The sequence below is a fragment of the Mustelus asterias genome, chromosome 8, assembly GCF_964213995.1.
Source record: "Mustelus asterias chromosome 8, sMusAst1.hap1.1, whole genome shotgun sequence".
NCBI classification, from domain to species: Eukaryota; Metazoa; Chordata; class Chondrichthyes; order Carcharhiniformes; family Triakidae; genus Mustelus; species Mustelus asterias.
Genome location: NC_135808.1, coordinates 77,756,873 through 77,777,251, shown reverse-complemented (window position 1 = coordinate 77,777,251; position 20,379 = coordinate 77,756,873). Strand labels below are relative to the sequence as shown.

At 45.1% G+C, this 20,379-nt stretch overlaps 1 protein-coding gene across 1 annotated transcript in view; it reads left to right on the top strand.

Moving 5' to 3' along the window:
• axdnd1 (axonemal dynein light chain domain containing 1) overlaps positions 1-20,379 on the top strand; it is a 177,422-nt gene that overhangs the window by 132,147 nt on the left and 24,896 nt on the right. Inside the window, exons 20-23 of the mRNA XM_078219193.1 lie at positions 3,086-3,182; positions 3,411-3,554; positions 11,257-11,361; positions 11,502-11,795. Coding sequence (XP_078075319.1) covers positions 3,086-3,182; positions 3,411-3,554; positions 11,257-11,361; positions 11,502-11,795 — 640 coding nt within the window. The remainder of the gene's footprint in view (positions 1-3,085; positions 3,183-3,410; positions 3,555-11,256; positions 11,362-11,501; positions 11,796-20,379) is intronic.

The following is a 20,379-nucleotide window of genomic DNA, read 5'->3' as shown; positions in this document are numbered from 1 at the left end:
TAGCCTCAAAATAAGAGGGAGCAGATTTAGGACTGAAGATTTAGGAGTTGAGGAAGAACTTCTTCACCCAAAGGGTTTTGAATCTGTGGAATTCCCTGCCCAGTAAAGCAGTTGAGGCTACCTCATTGAATGTTTTTAAGGCAAAGATAGATAGATTTTTGAACAGTAAAGAAATTAAGGGTTATGGTCAGCGGGCAGGTAAGTGGAGCTGAATCCACGAAAAGATCAGCCGTGATCTTATTGAATGGCGGAGCAGGCTCAAGGGGCAGATGGCCTACTCCTGCTCCTATTTCTTATGTTCTTATAAAGCCCCAAGTTCATACTGAGGACAACTTCCATCATACTTTGTGTCACTTCACCATGCTAAATGAGATAGAATCAGCATTGATCCAACAGCTGAAGTGGACATCCATCAGGCACTGTGGTCATTATCATCATGTGGAGATGCCGGCGTTGGACTGGGGTAAGACAGACACAGAAATCAAGTTACAGAATACTAATTAGAATTCCTGTGGGGGAGCACTTCAGCAGTCATGGGCATTCAGCCTTGGATCTTCAGGTAAGCGTTCTCCAAGGCGGCCTTCACGACACACGACAGCGCAGAGTCGCTGAGCAGAAACTGATAGCCAAGTTCCGCACACATGAGGACGGCCTAAACCGGGATGTTGGATTTATGTCACATTATCAGTAACCCCCACAGCTTTCCCCCTGGTCTTGCAGAATCTCATTAGCTGTTCTGTCTGGAGACAATACACATCTCTTTAACCTGTGTTGAATGCTTCCTCCACCCACATTGTCTGTACCTTTAAGACCTGGCTGGCTGTAGAGATTTGCATTCTAATTAGTATTCTGTAACTTGATTTCTGTGTCTGTGCACTGTTTGAGAGCATATTTCCACTCCATCTGACGAAGGAGCAGTGCTCCGAAAGCTTATGGTATTTGCTACCAAATAAACCTGTTGGACTTTAACCTGGTGTTGTGAGACTTCTTACTGTCATTATCATCAGCAGCCGAATTGTATTTAATGACATTCTGAAACCTTGTGGCCTGGCAGGTCTCTCATTCTACCATTACCAGCGTGCTAGGGGACCAACCCTGCATTATGAGTGTACATCCTGAGTGTATGAGAGCATACCAGGAGTATTGCAAAGAATACCTGAAATAATACATCGATCATATTCATGCCAAAGAGCAGAGGCAGCATGCTACAGACAAAGCTATTCACACAACTAATGGATCAGATCAAGGCTCCTCAGTCACGTCACATCCAGTTGTAACTGGTGGCAGACAATAAAACAAATAACCAGAGCAGGATGCTCCTCCAACATCCCAATCCTAACGTTGGCACAGCCCAGCATGTTAACGCAAATGTTAAGGCCAAAACATTTGTAACCACTGCCAGCCTGAAGTGCCGGATGGAAGATCCATCTCAACCTCCTCTTGAGATCCCCAGCATCACAGATGCTAATCTTCAGCAAATTTGATTAACTCCATTTGATAGCAGGAATCATGAAAACAATGGATACAGTGAAGGCTGTAGGCCCTGATAATATGCCAGCTGTAGTACTTGAGCTCCAGAAGTGGGCACACCTCTAAGCTAAGCTGTTCCAATACAACTATCTGGCAATTTGGGAAATTTCCCATATATGTGTTGTCTACAAAAAGCAAAACAAATCCAATCTGGCTGATCACTGGCCCATCAGTCTACCCCCAATCATCAGCAAAATGATGGAAGTTGCCGTCAACTGTGCTATCAAGCAGCACTGATACAGCAATAACTTGTTCGCTTGCTGTTTGTTTTCTGCGAGAGTCTCCATCTTAATTCTGAGAGCCTTGGTCCAAAAATGGACACAACAGCTGGATTCCAGAGGTGATATCAGAGTGATTACCCCTGACATCATAGCAACATTTAACCAAGTGTGGCATCAAGAAACCCGAGAAAACTTTACATCAATGGAAATAAGGAGAAATCTCTCCACTGGTTGGAGCCATAACTAGCACAAAATAAAATAATTGTAGTTGATGGAGGCCAATTATCTCAGAACCAGAATATTGCTGCACAAGTTCCTCAGGGTAGTGCCCTAGGCCCAACCATCTTCAGCTGCTTCATTGATGACCATCCCTCCACCATTAAGTTTACAGATGATTGCACAATGTTAAGCACCATTTGGACTTCTTGGACACTGAAGTAGTCCATGCCCATTTGCAGCAAGACTTGGACAACATTCAGGCTTGGGCTGATGAGTGGCAAGTAACATTCATACCACTCAAGTGCCAGGCAATGATCATTACCAATGACAGCGAACTAACTATCCCCCCTTGACATTCAATGGCATTGCTTTTACTGAATGCCCCACTGTCAACTTCTTGGGGGTTGCTATTGACCAGGAACTGAACTGACCCAGCCATATAAACACTGGCTATAAGAGAAGGTCAAAGGCTAGGAATTCTGTGGAGAGTAACCCATCACCTGACTCCACAAAACCTGTCCGTAGTCTATAATCACAAGTCAGGAATGTGATGGAACACTCTCCCTTTGCCTGAATAGTTCCAACAACATTCAAAGCTCGACACCATCCAGAATAAAGAAGCCCACTTGATTGGCACCCTATCCACAACCTTAAACTTTGGATTCCTCCACCACCAATGCACAGTAACTGCAGTGTGAACCCTCCACAAGGTGTGCTGCTACAACTTGGCAAGACTTCAACAGCACCTACCAAACCTGCAACTTCTCTTCTTCGAAGGATAAGGACATCAGATGCATGAGAACACCACTATCTTCCAATTCCCTTCCATTTCACACAATATTCTGACTAGGAACTATATTACTGTTCTTCATTGTAGTTGGATCAAAATCTTTGAACTCCCTCTGTAATGGCACTATGGGTATGCCTATATCATATGGACTGCAGCAGTTATAGAAGGTGGATCACCAACACCCTCTGAAGGGCAATTAGGGAAGAGCAATACCTTGCCAATTCCATCCACATCCCATGAATGAATTTTTAAAATTCTGTAGTCTTCAACAGGTTGATTCATGTACTTCATATCTCTTCCTTGTCTATTATGTTTATGTTGACAGCTGGTGCAAAGATATAGTTGAGGCATTGGTTAAGAAACGGACTGCAATGCTCATTGAAGATCCTGACAATGAACTGAAGGAACTTGAAAAACTTAAGGTAATATTCTCTATTTCAGAAGTAGGTGACAGCAATCTTTGCCAAACATATGGCAGCACACTTTATGGAATCAATTTATGGTACCTGCATAATCTTTTCAGTATTTTGAACGCCTGGAGCATGTTTCTTTTCTCTGATGGAAAGTTGTTCAATTAACAGATGGCTATCACAGTTATGAGGTAGTATTTCATATATAATCACCTTGAATTCTTTGTTTGGGTTTACCAGGTGGAAAGCACTGAGTGGATAAATATCTGTGAGCTGCTGCTTTCCAAAATTAAGCAACAACCAGTCCAATTGTTGTCATCCAGAGATGAAGATATCCAATCACAGATCAATCTGACACGTGACCTATGCGCTGCCTGCTTGCGGGTAAGGATAATTGTAATGGATAATTCTTGAATGTTGAGCATATTTTCCCTCCAGCTGTTTCTCATCTTCTGCGGAAAGTGATAAAGAGCTGGATATTGTTCCATAGTGCAATTTTGACACCCAATTCCGTGATTATTCTTCAATTTTAGGTTGTCTGCAATGTACTTGATCTTGGTGGGAAGGAAGTGTACTTCAGTTGGGCAAAACTTGCAATCATCCACCATCTGCAAATGCAGTTTCCTAACAGGGAACTCCAATTTCCCTATGTTGATTTCAATGTCTTTCTGTTTAGTGCCTATCCAATGTTCTACTGTTATTTCAGGTGGGCAGTAGAAGAGCCTGTATCTTGCCAGCTTTTACTTTTCTATTTGGAATGGGAGTAATGCTACAATTTATTCCATATCCCTAGTAGCCTTGGGAAATGGTGGGGGGACTTCTCATTGAACTGTTGTAGTCAGTGTACTAATAGTTTTCCCTTAAAAAAGTTAGCTAGGGAAATCCAGGATTTTGACCCAACAATGATGAAGGAATGGTATTTGTCCCAGTAAAGATGATGCATAACTTCAAGTAATGCTTTCAAATGACAGTGCACAATTGTTCTTGAATATCTTGCTTCAGAGGTTGCAGGACTGGAAGAAACCATTGGAAAAGTTATTGCACTGCATCCTGTAAATAGTACATCTTGCAGCCACACTATGCTTGTGATGGAGGGGTTGGATACTGAGTTCAGTGGTAGTGCCACCAATCTGTAAACTATCCTGCCCGAGCTGGTATAAAGACAAAAAATGCTAGAAATATTCAGCAGATCAGGCAGCAGCTAGTGCCAAAATTGGGAGAGCTGTCTCACAGACTAGTCAAGCAACAGCCTGACATAGTCATTCTCATGGAATCATATCTTACAGGTAACACCCCAGACGCCACCATTACCATCCCTGGATATGTCCTGTCCCACTGGCAGGACAGATCCAGCAGAGGTGGCGACACAGTAGTATACAGTCGGGAGGGAGTTGCCCTGGGAGTCCTTAACATTGACTCTGGAGCTCATGAAGTCTCATGGCTTAAGGTTAAACATGGACAAGGAAACCTCTTACTGGTTATCATGTACCATCCTCCTTCGGCTGATGAATCAGCATTCCTCCATGTTGAACAACACTTGGAGGAAGCACTGAGGGTGGCAAGGGCACAAAATGTACTCTCAGTGGGGGATTTCAATGTCCACCACCAAGAGTGGCTCGGCAGCAGCACTACTCATCGAGCTGGTCGGGTCCTAAAGGATATAACTGCTAGACTAGGTCTGCAGCAAGTGGTGAAGGAACCAACAAGAGGAAATAACATACTTGACCTCATCCTTACCAACCTGCCAGCTGCATCTGTCCATGACAGTATTGGTAAAAGCGACCACCGCACAGTCCTTGTGGAGATGACGTCCTGCCTTCACATTGAGAATAACCTCCATTGTGTTGTGTGGCACTATCACCGTGCTAAATGGGACAGACTTCAAACCTATCTAGCAACTTAAGACGGGGCATCCATGAGGCGCTGTGGGCCATCAACAGCAGCGGAATTGTACTCCAGCACAATCTGCAACCTCATGGCCCGGCATAACCCCCACTCGACCGTTACCATCAAACCAGGGGATCAACCCTTGTTCAATGGAGAGTGCAGGCGGGCATGCCAGGAGCAGCACCAGGCATACCTAAAGATGAGGTGTCAACCTGGTGAAGCTACCAAACAGGACTACTTGCATGCCAAATGGCAAAAACAGCAAGTGATAGACAGGGCTAAGCGATCCCACAACCAATGGATCAGATCTGCAGTTCTTCGGTTTGCACATCCAGTCGGTTTGCCCCATCCCAATACCTGACGCCCCCATCCATACTCATGTCCAATTTCCTCACCTCCAACCCCCTACTGATGTCCAGCTCCCCACTCCTTAATATCTGACCGCTTACCTCACCCCGATGTTTAATTCACTCCCGACCTCCTTTCATGTCTGACGTTTGCTCTACCAACTTCCAGTAACTGAAGCTTCTCCACGTGCATGAAGGTGTCTGACCCCCCATTTCTCCCATGTCCGACTCAACACACACTCCCTTGATGTTAATCCCTTATACCCCACTGCTCATTACCTAACACTGCCTCCCACCCACCCATCAAAGATGTCCGAACCTCTGCATTATCTGACCCCTCTTACCCACCAATGCATTATTCCTTCCACCAATGTCTTCCACCAACCTCCCACCTGGCCACCTGATGCCAGCCACCCACTGAAAATGTTGTACTCCCCCACCCCACCCCACCCCACCCCACCATTGTCCGACTCCCCATCCTCAAATTCCATCCACTTACCTTCTCGCTGGCCTGTTATCTTAACGGGATCTTTAAACTGATTTGTTTTATGGCAGCTTGTGCTGTAAAAAAGGGGCAGGTCCTCCTTCATTGCGATTCTTTCTATTCTGATATCGGACGCGGATACCCACTGTGTTGCCTGGATCTCATCCAGCCTGAGTCAGGAAGATCTTGCAAAAAAGTCATTTACTGCATTTACATGGGTACAGATTGGCAATCCACTGCTGATCGCCACTTCAAGGATGTTATGGCCTGTAATAGGAAATTACTAATTTTTACCAGTTCTGCTGAAAGGTCACAGACCTGAAACATAACTACTGGTTGAATTTTACACTCACCTGAGGGCAGATTGGCAAGTCAATGGGGGCATTAAGTTGGGGACAAAGATATCGTTGCCATTCTCAACTCCAACATGCCCACCCATTCCACAATTTCACCCAGTTTTTGCCGCCCAGTTTTTACCACTAAGCTAGTCCCAATTGCCTGCATTTGGCCCATACCCCTGTATACCCATCTTACCCAAATAATCTCAATGCTTTTTAAAAGACAAAATTGTATCCGCCTCTACTACTCTCTCTGGCAGCTTGTTCCAGATACTTAGCACACTCTGAGTGAAAAAATTGCCCCTCTGGACCCTTTTGTGTCTCTTCCCTCTCACCTTAAACCTATGCCCTCTAGTTTTAGACTCCCCTATCTTTGGGAAAAGATGTCGACTTTCCACCTTATCTATGTCTCTCATTATTTTATAGTCCTCTATAAGATCAACCCGAAGCCTCCAACGGTCCAGGGAAAAAAGTCCCAGTCTATCCAGCCTCCCTTTATAATTCAAACCATCAAGTCCTGGTAGTATCCCAGTAAATCTTATCTGCACTATTTCTAGTTTAATAATATCCTTCCTATAATAGGATGACCAGAACTGTACACAGTATTCCAGGTGTGGCCTTCCTAATGTCTTGTACAACTTCAACAAAATGTCTCAACTCCTGTATTCAGTGTTCTGACCAATGAAACCAAGCACGCTGAATGCCTTCTTCACCGCCCTGTTGACCTGTGACTCCATTTTCAAGGAGCTATGAACCTGTACTCCTAGATCTTTTTGTTCTAAAACTCTCCCCAACACCCTACCATTAACTCAGTAGGTCCTGCCCTGATTCGATCTACCAAAATGCATCACCTCGCATTTATCTAAATTAAACTCCACTTGCCATTCATCGGCCCACTGGCCCAATTGATCAAGATCCCGTTGCAATCCTAGATAAACTTCTTCACTGTCCACTATGCCATCAATCTTGGTGTCATCTGCAAACATACAAACCATGCATCTTAAATTCTCATCCAAATCATTAATATAAATAACAAATAACAGTGGACCCAGCACCAATCCCTGAGGCACACCACTGGTCACAGGTCTCCAGTTTGAAAAACAACGCTCTACAACCACCCTCTGTCTTCTGTTGTCAAGGCAATTTTGTACCCAATTGGCTACCTCACCCTGGATCCCCTGTGATGTAACCTTATGCAACAACCTACCATGCGGTACCTTGTCAAAGGCCTTGCTAAAGTCCATGTAGACAACATCAACTGCACTACCTTCATCTATCTTTTTGGTTATATCTTCAAAAAACTCAATCAAATTCGTGAGACATGATTTTCCACTCACAAAGCCAGGCTGACTGTCCCTAATCAGTCTTTGCCTCTCTAAATGCCTATAGATTCTGTCTCTCAGAATAGCTTCTAACAACTTGCCCATTACAGACATTAGGCTCATCAGTTTGTAGTTCCCAGGTTTCTCCCTGCAGCCCTTCTTAAACAAAGGCACAAAATTTGCCACTCTCCAATCTTCAGGGCACTCACCCGTGGCTATCAATGATTCAAATATCTCTGCTAGGGGATCCGCAATTTCCTCTCTAGTCTTCCATCAATGTCCTGGCATACATTTCATTAGGTCCTGGGGATTTAACTACCTTGATCTGCTTTAAGACTTCCAGCACCTCCTTTTCTGTAATATGTACATTCCTCAAGACATCACTATTTATTTCCCCAAGTTTCCTAACATCCGTGCCTTTCTCAACAATAAATACTGATGAGAAATATTCATTTAGGATCTCACCCATCTCTTGTGGATCTGCACATAGATGATCTTGTTGATCCTTAAGAGGCCCTACTCTCTCCCAGTTATTCTTTTGCCCTTTATGTATTTGTAGAAGCTTTTTGGATTTTCCTTTGCCTTATTTGCCAAAGCAATCTCATGTCCCCTTCTTACCCCCCTTCTTTCTCTCTTAACTCTACTCCGACAACCTCGATACTCTTCAAGGGATCCATTTGGTCCCAGCTGCCTATGCATGTCATGTCCTCCTTCTTTTTGATCAGGGCCTCAATATCCCGAGTCATCCAGGGTTCCCTACTTCTACCAGCCTTGCCCTTCACTCTAAAAGAAATGTGCTTCCCCTGAACCCTGGTTAACACGATTGTGAATGCCTCCCACTTACCAGATGTCCCTTTGCCTGCCAACAGACTCCCCCAATCAACTTTTGAAAGTTCCTGTCTAATCCCATCAAAATTGGTCTTTCCCCAATTTAGAATTTTAACTTTTGGGCCAGACCTATCGTTCTCCATAGCTATCTTAAAACTAATGGAATTATGGTCACTGGTCCCAGTGTGATCCCTCACTAACACTTCTGTCACCTGCCCTTCCTTATTTCCCAAGAGGAGGTCAGGTTTTGCCCCCTCACTGGTTGGGCCATCCACACACTGAATGAGAAATTCCTCCTGAATACACTCAATAAATTTCTCTCCATCCAAGCACCTAATACTGTGGCTGTCCCAGTCAATGTTGGGAAAGTTAAAGTCCCCTACTATTACCACCCTATTTTTCTTGCAGCTATCTGTAATCTCCTTGCATATTTGCTCTTCAATTTCCCGCTGACTATTTGGGAGCTTGTTGTACAGTCCTATCAAAGTGATCTCTCCCTTATTTTTCTTCTACTCATATGTACTCAGTGGGTGAACCCTCGGATATACTCCCTCTCAGTACTGTCGTAATGTTCTCCCTAATCAAAAATGCAACTTCCCCACCTCCCTTATCTCCTGTTCTATCTTTCCTATGGCAGTTCCTATATTGTTCCTCTCAGCTCCCATCACAGTCATTTCTCATGGCAGGCAGAGGCTAACCCTGCCTGAAGTCTAGCAGCTTTCACTGCTTGGTCTGGTGACTTAATCCGCACCAAGATAGAGACCATGGCATGCAGACCCTCAAGGATCTCAGTCAGACCTTCCCATGCATCCCACTGGATATCCAGCATCTGCCGTTTGATGGATGACTCCAGAGGCTCAGCATCTGCCTCAGTTTCAGCATTGTCCTGGTCTCCAGCGAACCTCTGACTGCTGTCGCCCTGTGGACTCTCTACTTCCTCCAGCTCCTCATGTGAATGTGACAATGCATTACTATTGTCCACTGACATGCCTCTACCTGTGCTGGTGCTTGGAACAGAGTCAATGTGACGTACGTGCATCTGTTCGCAGCTCCTCCTTGCAGACTGTGGCATGTTGTGAGGATGGCAGATCGAATGGAGCAAGAGAAGATGTCAGTTGGTAACATCATTACAAAGTGACTATATGATGGTTGTTTGTCACAATGAACAGCTGCTTCACTAAGGCATTGTGATTGGATGAGTAACACGGACTCTTATTCATTCAAAATCCCATTACCCTACACCTCTTATATTGTCCTCCAGTCTCTTCCCTGTCCACTGGACTCTTATTAATATCTTTGACCCTTGGACCATGCTCAATGCTCACATTCCATATCAAGGGTTTCCACCTCAAACATCAAAAGGATCAGAAAGTTGAGCACCGCACCACCCATTCACGCATGCTCCTACACAAAAGTGCTTTCATTTGTCCATCCTCCATTTGCTACACCATACCTGCCTTTCCACGCACCACTCCCCATGACAAACAGGTTCAGGTGTCATCAGATTGGCACACCTCACTCTATCACACATCCAAGCCAAATGGGAACATTTCCCTGTGTTGGATTGTGATTATAGTAGATGCTAGTAGATATGCATTTTGTTGTTTAAGGAAATGTTTTAAAATTCTGTTTCTTTCTACAGGCAGTCAGTATATCTGGAGGGAATACGGCTTAGATGCTGAGAAAGCAGGCTAATTACACATTTAAGTCATGTAGTATTTATCCAGGAGACAGCTAATGGATTTTAGTTTATAGATGAAAAGGTCCCCTGAGGTTTTTTGATTAAAGCTTCAAAGCTATTAACAATTTATAGCAAGTATGCTTGGGTTAAGAGGACTGTTGCTTATTTGGAATTGAAATAGTGATAAGTTAGAAATTAGTGATGTTTCCTTCCAATTTTTTAACTGTTGTTCAACTGTTAAAAGTTAAGCTGATTCGTTTTGTTAGAGTTATATAAAACTGTCTTATGAATAAAGCATGGTTTGATAAAAGATCCCTAATTTTTCAGTAGAATTACTCCTGGAGCAAAGCATCCTTTCCTAATTTTTATGCCAAAATAGAAAAACTGTTGGGGTCTAGTCTGGCTTCATAATATACCTCAGGTCCAGGACCCTAACAGACAACACAGGGATATGTGCCATTTAGTAATCTGCATCTCTCACTCCTGAGTGCCACAAAATCTGGCACCCTCCAGGACATCTATACACACGTCTATGCCAACCCAATACTCACCCTTGTGGAGCACAGAAGGTGATTGAACCTTTTCTGATACTGGATCCATGTGTGGCACATAGCATCAGGCCCACTCACCTGGGCAACTCCCTCCAGCCATGCCTTTTTCGTTTGATGAGGTGCTCTTGTCTTGTAATCTCATGGGATTACTATCTCCTGCCACTCTCTGCCTCCAGTAGAGCATGTAGGCAATCATCTGAGAAGCAGGGGACAGAGTGCTCACTGGAACTGCTCTGCTGCCTGGCATAGGCTACTGATCCTGAGGCCATCAATTCGTTACTCCTTCCAGACAAGGTCTGACAGCTCTCTGCGACTCCTCAGCAACTCTTTGACAGCCTTTAGGGAGTTCCCTGTGCACTTCTTCATCCTTCCTCCAGTTCTCCATTGACACATCACCTGACAGGCTCCCGTCCCTGCCCCCACCAGCAAAGCTGAGCCACTGTCATGTTGGCCGGATATTAATCGGTCGGCGAGCCTGAAATCTGGGTTGCCATCCAATCGCGGGTGGGATTAGATACCACATTTGCTTCCAGGCCTGCTGATTGCACTCGCACGCTGATGGTAAAATTCAGGCCATTGTTTTTTAATGTGACTGTGTAAATATATTGCTATATTGTTATTCCTCTTCATTTCATCTTTGCATTTCAGGACTCAGCCACTAAAATACTTGGGATGTCTGATTCTGAGCTATCCACACTAATGCCAGAAGAAAAAGAAAATATTGATAAGCTCGTGAGCATTGAATCTTCCCAGGTAAATTCAAGCAACATGTGCTTTGTCTTCAGGATGAATGAATGCTTTAGTAGGAAAACTATTTCACCAACCACTTGTCAGGGTAAAAGAATAGTAATAATGGGATGCTGAAATAAACCATCTTTTGTTCAACAATGCAGTTGCAGTTTGATGAGTGCTTTTCTGCTTATAGAATCACAGGAAATGATTTTACCAAAAAGATTCTAATCGCTGAACGAGCTCGAAAATGGGAAAGAATCGTGTCAATGTTTTGGGTGAGCTCTCAGTCGCAACCGTATGGCACTTCGAAAAAGAGCCCAGATGTGATTCTTGCCAGTAGGGGGAGTGGCGGGGCATATGAGAATAACAGCTGGCTGCTGAGCCCTAAGGGCACCATTGCACAGGCACCCCGATCTCCCAGTGCACTATGTATAAAGTGCACTGGGATATCTCCTGTACTCGTTCCCCCTCCTGGTCGCTACCCTAGACATTGCCTATTCCTGATTGCTGCCCTAGACATCACCCCTTCCCCTGATCGCCACCCTCAGCTGTCCCTCCGGACATCGCTTCCCCCCCCCACCCCCCCATCACCTCCCCGGCCAATCCCCACACCCTCCCTGGTGCAGAATACCCCTCCTTTCACTCCCCGCCCCTGTCATGGCCCAGCTCCACTACATGGGCCTGCCTTCTCCAGACCCTGCCTCTTCAGTCTCAGCCCCCTCAAGCCCTGCTTCTTCAGGCCCCACTCCCTCAAGTTCCACCCCCTTGGCGGTGCCCGGTGGGCACTTCCAAGATGACTGGTCGGAACTGCCTGTGTCAGGGTGCCAGGCTGGCAGTGGCAGGCTGTCACTGCCCAAGGGGCACTGCCCGGCCCTGCCCTTGATCACCTGGGGGGCGGCTTCAATGGTCTCCGGTCCCACTGGCGAGGCCATCACATGTGGTCCCCGTTGCAAGTGAGCTCGCATGATCGGGTCAGGGACTCACTGATAATATTTAAATTAAGTTATGAATATTGAAATCTGCTTTGCATCCTTTGGCCACGATTCTCCTAAAAACATTGTAAGTCCTGAATTTGTGGGAAAATTGGTGTAAATCACGATTGTTTTTTCAGTGGGAGTTCACACTAGAATCTCCCACACTCAGTGCAATGCAGAGGTCACAATCGTGAATCTCATAAGTTTCAGGGGGCTGGGCCCAGGAGGCTGAAACCAGCAGGCCTCTTGCGCATGCGCAGTGGCCACGAACTGTCAGCCTCCCGTTTGCTGATCAGCTCAGTCACTGGCCAGCCCAGGACCCCCTCAGTGCTGCTCCCCACCCCGGCCCCAAGCAGTGATGATCCCCCCCATTCCCATCGGCTGATCCCCCCCATCCCCCGGCAGACCCCTCCCACCGCTGACCACCTGGCCAGCCCACCCCAATCCCTGGCCTCCCTCCAGCCCCGACTGATCGCCATGCAGAGTGGCAGGGGGACCCCCCACTCCCACCAATCACCCCTAGGCCCTGCCCCCAGCTGGCCCCACCCGCTAGGCCCCACCCTCTTAGCACTGCCCCATGCCTGCTGTGCAGTGCCAAGGTTCCCCCGGGCATGGGCACTTTGCCCCTTTGGCCGTGTTGGGGGCATAGGCTGGCACTGGCAGGGTGCCCATGCCCAGTGGGCACCACCCCCCCGTCGCCCAAACCCCTAGGGGGCCCGGATTGCCCCCCTTCATTCCAGCGTGGTCGCCCCACTAGTTCCCTGAAAGTGGGGAGCTAGTCTGAACCCTGCTGGAGTGAAATACTCCTGACGGGCTGAGAGATGCTAGCGAGCCCGGAGAATTCAGTCCTGGGCCTGCTAATCACAAGTATAAAGATATGTAAAATATATTAACATGACTTACCTGGTGTTCCCGCGTCTTCTAGCGTGGTTCCGAACGCACCGGATATCTGGCGCTGGGAGATGTGCGCGCGGCAGGAATGCATGTGTGAATCCCGCGAATCGGCCAACACGTGATTCTCCTGACCTGTTGCACTGAAAAACTAACCTGGCAGGATGGGAGAATCGCCCCCCTTTATGTACGCGAAGTCAATTTTGCCAGTTATAATGGGCTGGTAACATCGCGAGAGGCGCAAATCCGATGTTTTGCCCCTCACCTGATCTTGCCGGCTTGCTACACCAACCAACCAATGGGACGAGCCGGTAAGATCACCCCCATAGAGTTTTACAGCACACAAAGTGATCCTTCAGTCCATCATGTCTGTGCTGGCCGTCACATCATCAACATCTATCTATTCTAATCCCATTTTCCAGCACTTGGTCCATAGCCTTGAATGCTATGACATTTCAAGTGCTCTTGTAATTGCTTCTTAAATATTATGGGGGTTCCCACCGCTACCTCCCAGTCAGGCAGTGAGTTCCAGATTCCCGCCACTCTGGGTGAAAAGGTTTTGCCTCAAATCCCCTCTCAATCTCCTGCTCCTTACGTTAAATGTATGCCCCCTGGTTATTAACCCTTCTGCTTAGGGGAAAAGTTTCAACCTATCTACCCTATCTATCCCTCATAATTTTGTACACATCGATGTACACCACTCAGCTTTCTCTGTTCTAAGGAAAACAACCCTAACCTATCCAACCTTTCTTCATAGCTGAAACGCTCCAACCCAGGCAACATCTTGGTGAACCACCTCTGCATACTTTCTAGTGCAATCACATTCTTCCTATAGTGTACCAACTAGAAACTGCTGAAGCTTAATGAGTTCTCCATCTTTACCTCCCTGCTCTTATATCCTGTGCTTGGCTAATAAAGGCAAATATCCCCTATTCCTTCTTAACCATCTTATCTACGTGTGCTGCTGTTTTCAAGATCTTTGGATATGTACCCAAAGGTCTCTCTGATCCTCTGTACATCCTAGCACCCTACTGTTCATTGTGTATTCCCTTGCCTTGTTAGTCCTCCCAAAATGCATCACCTCACTTTTCAGGATTAAATTCCATTTGCTACTCTTCTGCCCATCTAACCAACCCGCTAAATCCTCCTATAATCTAAGGCTTTTCTCCTCGCTATTGACCACACCACTAATTTTCGTGTCATCGGAGAATTTACTGATTCTTCCCCCACATTCACAACTAGATCCTGCACTGGGAACCATGTGAAAATGCAATTTAAATCGTAATTTTCAAATGGTTCCAACTAGATTACACCAGTAATTACCTAGAAAATATTAGAAGGATTAAAGTCATTTCTAATTTCTGGGTAACTATTCTATAAACCCAGACTAACCCTTCAAACCCACAACAGGACCCCACCTCCCACAACCCACTCGGGTCTTCCCCCACCATCTCCCTGCTACCCTACCCACAGAACTCCACCCACACCTGAGGGACTCCCCAAATATGCTCCCATGGTACACCTGCCTTACCCAATCCCTACTCCCTGATAGGATTCTCAACATCCGTACAGTGCTCCTCCCCTGCTCCACTCACCACCTGTGCCAGGAGCAACTCTCACCACCATCAACCACCCCCCTTAGGTCTGCTCGGACCAGATCTGAGGCCTACTGACACTACCCCCTCCCCCCCATTGCCCTGAGACTCAGCACCACCCAACAACACCACCCTTCCCACTCCTCCCTGCAGGCCTGACTGGACACAACCTGTGGCATGATCCCAGCCTCCTGAAGCTTGACACCCTCCCCTCACGAGGCCCAACACCCTCAACCTCCCCTGATGTCGGCACTCGCCACCATTCCCCCAACCACTAAGGCAGAATGTCACACACCCACTTGAGTCCAAACCCCGCCAATCTCTGACCACTCCAATGGACCTTTAAACTTACCTGGTTTATGGCAGCTTGTGGTGGTAAAAAGGCAGTGTGACTTCTTTCTCTTCAACTCTGGGCCCTGGGTATGCGTTGCACTGCCTGGATCTTTCCTGGCCTGAGTTCAAAGGATGGACGAGATAGGGACAAGTGGAGGAGGTGCATTTAAAATTTGATGAGGAGAAGTATTTTTGAATTTGTATTTTTACCCCAGAAGGCTGTGTTGCTCAATCAGGAACTCACTAGAGCTCCTTAGGCAGCATCTTCAAAATCCACAACCACTGCCATCAAGAACAACAAGGGCAGCAGATACCTGAGAACACTGCCAATCACCTTCTCGAGGGAAACTCGAAGGCAATAAATGTTGGCTTAGTCAGTGGCACATACCCATACATTTTTTAAAAAGTCAACTTAAGACTGAAATCAATAAATTTTCAGTATGGAAGAAATCAAGGGATATGCGATTGGATGAGAAATTGGAGTTGATATAAAAGTTTAATCATGATCACATTGAAAAGTAGATAGTTCAAGGGGCAGTATGACCTATTCCTGCTCTTATTTCTGATGTTCTTAAGCCAGAGTAAAACTGAAAAGACACTGGATGACAAACTCATCATATATATGGGGCATTGGAAATCCTTTCAGGATCACATTAGGTATTAGAAAGGAGATGGTCATTACAATTGTCACATGCCTAGTTGATGTGCATTGCTTTTTGTTTGACTAATTTATTAGTTATCTGAGGAATGAGGGAGGGAGCTGGCCAGAGTTGATTGGAAAGGGAGCCTGGCAGGGAAGACAGTGGAACAGCAATGGCAGGAGTTTTTGGGGGTTATTCGGGAGGCACAACAGAAATTCATCCCAAGGAGGAGGAAACATGCTAAGGGGAGGAAGAGGCATCCATGGCCGATGAGGGAAGTCAAGGACAGCATAAAAACAAAAGAAAAAGCATACAAAGTGACGAGGATTAGTGGGAAGCCAGAGGATTGGGAAGCCTTTAAAAGTGAGTAGAGGACAACTAAAAGAGCAATAAGGGGGGAGAAGATGAAATATGAGTGTAAGCCAGCTAGTAATATAAAAGAAGATAGGAAGAGTTTTTTTCAATATATAAAAGGTAAGACAGAGGCAAAAATAGACATTGAACCGCTGGAGAAGTAATAATAAGAAACAAAGAAATGGCAGAGAAACTGAATAGTTACTTTGCATCAGTCTTCACGGTGGAAGACACCAGTGGGATGCCAGAGCTCCAGGAGAATCGGGGACACAGGTGAGTGCAGTGGCCATCACTAAGGAGAAGGTTCTGGAGAAACTGGAAGGTCTGAAGGTGGATAAATCACCTGGACCAGATGGACTACACCCCAGGGTTCTAAAAGAGATAGCAGAGGAAATTATGGAGGCATTGGTGGTGATCGTTTAGGAATCAATGGAGGCTGGGAGGGTCCCAGAGGACTGGAAAGTAGCTAATGTAACACCGCTGTTTAAGAAGGGAGCGAGGCACCAGACGGGAAATTATAGGCCAGTTAGCCTGACTTCGGTCATTGGCAAGATTTGAATCTGTTATTAAAGATGAAATCGCAGAGTACTTGGAAGTGCATGATAAGATAGGACTGAGTCAAGGGGAGGTCATGTCTGACAAATCTATTAAAAATTCTTTGAGGAGGATGTGATTTATTTAGATTTCCAAAAGGCCTTTGACAAGGTGCCACATAGGAGACTGTTAAGTAAGTTAAGAGCCCATGGTGTTAAGGGTAAGATCCTGGCATGGATAGAGGATTGGCTGACTGGCAAAAGGCAGAGAGTCGGGATAAAGGGGTCTTTTTCAGGATGGCAGCTGGTGACTAGTGGCGTGCCTCAGGGTTCGGTGCTGGGACCACAACTTTTCACAATATACATTAATGATGTGGAAGAAGGAACTGAAGGCACTGTTACTAAGTTTGCAGATGATACAAAGATATGTTGAGGGACAGGTAGTATTGAGGAAGCAGGGGGTTGCAGAAGGACCTGGATAGGTTAGGAGAGTGGGCAAAGAAATGGCAGATGGAATACAATGTGGAAAAGTGAAAGCTTATGCACTTTGGAAGGAGGAATGGAGGCATAGACTATTTTCTAAATGAGGAAATGCTTAGGAAATCAGACACACAAAGGAACTTGGGAGTCCTTGTTCAAGATTCTCTTAAGGTTGACATGCAAGTTCAGTCAGCAGTTAGGAAGGCAAATGCAATGTTAGCATTCATGTTGAGAGGGCTAGAATACAAGAGCAGGGATGTACTTCTGGGGCTGCACAAGGCGCTGGTCAGACCCCATTTGGAGTATTGTGAGCAGTTTTGGGTGCTGTATCTAAGGAAGGATGTGCTGGCCATGGAAAGGGTCCAGAGGAGCTTCAGAAGAATGATCCCTGAAATGAAGAGCTTATATTATGAGGAATGGTTGAGGACTCTGGGTCTGTACTCGTTGGAGTTTAGATGGATGAGGGGGGATCTTATTGAAACTTACAGGATACTACGAGGCCTGGATAGAGTGGACATGGAGAGGATGTTTCCACTAGTAGGAAAAACTAGAACCAGGGGGCACAATCTCAGGCTAAAGGGATGATCCTTGAAAACAGAGATGAGGAGGAATTTCTTCAGCCAGAGAGTGGTGAATCTGTGGAACTCTTTGCTGCAGAAGGCTGTGGAAGCCAGGTCATTGAGTGTGTTTAAGACAGAGATACATAGGTTCTTGATTAATAAGGGGGTCAGGGGTTATGAGGAAAAGGCAGGAGAGTGGGGATGAGAAAAATATCAGCCATGATTGAATGGCGGAGCAGACTCGATGGGCCGAGTGGCCTAATTCTGCTCCTATGTTTTATGATCTTATAGGAAGTAACAAGCAAGGTGGATAAAGGGGAACCTTATAGATGTGGTGTACCTGGATCTCCAGTAGATATTTGACAAGGTGCCATGTCAACGGTTACGACACAAAATAAGAGCTTGTGGTCTTGGAGGTAACGTTAAGTATGGATAGAGGATTGATTAGCTAACCGGAAGAAGAGAGTAGAGATAAATAGGTCATTTTTGGGCTGAAAAGCTGTAATGGAGTGTCACAGGGATTAGTGCTGGGCCTCAAAAATATAACCAACTTGGATGAAGGGATTGAAAACATTGTGGTTAAATTTACTGATGATACAAAGCTAGGTTGGAGAGTAAGTTATGAAATGTACACAAGAAGTTTGCAAAGGGATTTAGATAGGTTAAATGAGTGTCAGAGTCTTTTGGCACAGTGGTAACATCTCTACCTTCGGGCTAGAAGCTCTAGGTTCAAGTTCCACTTCAGGACTTGACAACTACGTAAGGTGTATTCATGACAGGGCCATACAGGTAGATAATCCTTCCAGTATGCCTGATGTCAGGATGTAAGAGCGTGAAGGAGTTTTCTGGTCAGCCATGCTGTGTGGGTGGTCTCCTGCTGTTCTCCAGGAAAAGGATCACCCTCTCTTCCCGCACAGCCTGCAGCATCACATTTAGTTCAGCATCGGAAAAATGAAGAGCTGTGTTGTTTTCTCCAGCTCTTTTGGAACACAATTGAATTGAGAAGTTCATCCCAAAGTTCACTGCATTTCTTCACTACCACTGTCGTGGCTGCTGTGGTGGGTTTAAATCAGGCTTACACTTGAGTTGGCATGCTTCCAGTCCCCTGCTGTCAAACCTGTCTCCATCTCATTTACCCTGTTGCCCTGTGAAAGCCAGGGCTCATTTCTCTTTCTCTGCAGGGGATGCTTCAGGACACGGAAACAATCCTGACTTCAATTTCCTACCGCTGATGTAAAAATCCAACCCTTCTTGTCTCATAAATGCCTTTGATTTAATTATATTTCTTGTTGTCTCTGATTGCTGTCACTTAACTATTTCCTGTTTTTTATTTAAATACTTTACCATTCCCTCTCATGTGGATGTCAGTTTGTTTATTCCACCCCATCTTTTGTTTCTTCTGCACTTTTAAAATGCTGTTCAGCTGTAATTTTTCTTCATTCCATTGGAGACTTTTTGTCTGTTCTTTCAATCAGATCCTGACCTAACTGTTAATTATTGTTGGCACTTTTTATTTGTTTCAGATTCTCATTTTTTTGCTTTCTCTTTTTACCTATTTTATGGGCAGGGTTGGCATTCTCTAATCATTATTAACATATATGAGCAAGTGATCAGATTAGTGTGTGGTCGATTTCTCACTTTATCGTGAAATTCTATCTGCAAATTCTTGTGCTTGAAAATTTAGTGGTTCAGTCACACTTATTCCTGGTTGTTTTCTAGTTGTCCAATGAATTGAAACGTTCTTTGCATAATGTTAAATAATTGGATATTTAAGTCACTCATAATTAACTTAAACGAAAGTGGCTATTTGAAACAATCAAGGTAATTTCAGCTATAGAGAAGCAATGATTGTGGGCTGTCATGAAAGTTTTTGAAAGTTTAATATAGGCAAGATGTTAAATTATATAGATTGGTTAGCTGCCAAGAAACCTGCTGCACAAGGAAAATTCCTTTATGCAAGATTTAAATTCATACGCCAAGTGTTCCCTTAATGATTGTTATTGCATTATGCATTTTATGCTGTGATATTTGGTGTAATTTATTTCACTGTCAGTTAATGAGAATGCTGTGTTTTTATCACTTTTTTTGCTGCACTTCAGAAGTCATCTGTGCAAATTGGTCGGAGTGTCACTGAGACTAGAGAAAGTTCACAACTTTTAAAGTCAAGTGGAGCTGAGAGAATGAGAGATGTTCAGGTATTATCAAACTATAAGCATTTTTTTTTCAGATCTGTAGTGCCCATATTTTAGCCACTATGTTGCCCTTCAGTATACGAATGGTATTGGCATCATATGCCTCCTGCTCAGAACTCTTCTCTCATCCCTTTGTTCCTGCTTCCCATTCTAGCAAATTACCCTGCTCTGCAAGACCTCTAACACTTTACCAAGTGATTCTGTATTTCAAGGTTAATGATTGCTCTTACATCAATGTCTTGGAGCAATTGGCAACTTTAAACAACTATAGAAAGCACCAGATTTTTATTGAATTCAAATTTTACAATCAACCATGGTAGGATTCGAATCCGGGTCTCTCGATTATTAATCCAGCGACAATGTCACTGCAGCACTAGCTGTCCAGTTAGTGTAGAATCCAAGTAATGGACAAAACTCAATGAGCAACTAATGTGTAAGCAGTTAATGATGCATTTAAATAGCATTGATGGTGGGGGATTCTTCTTG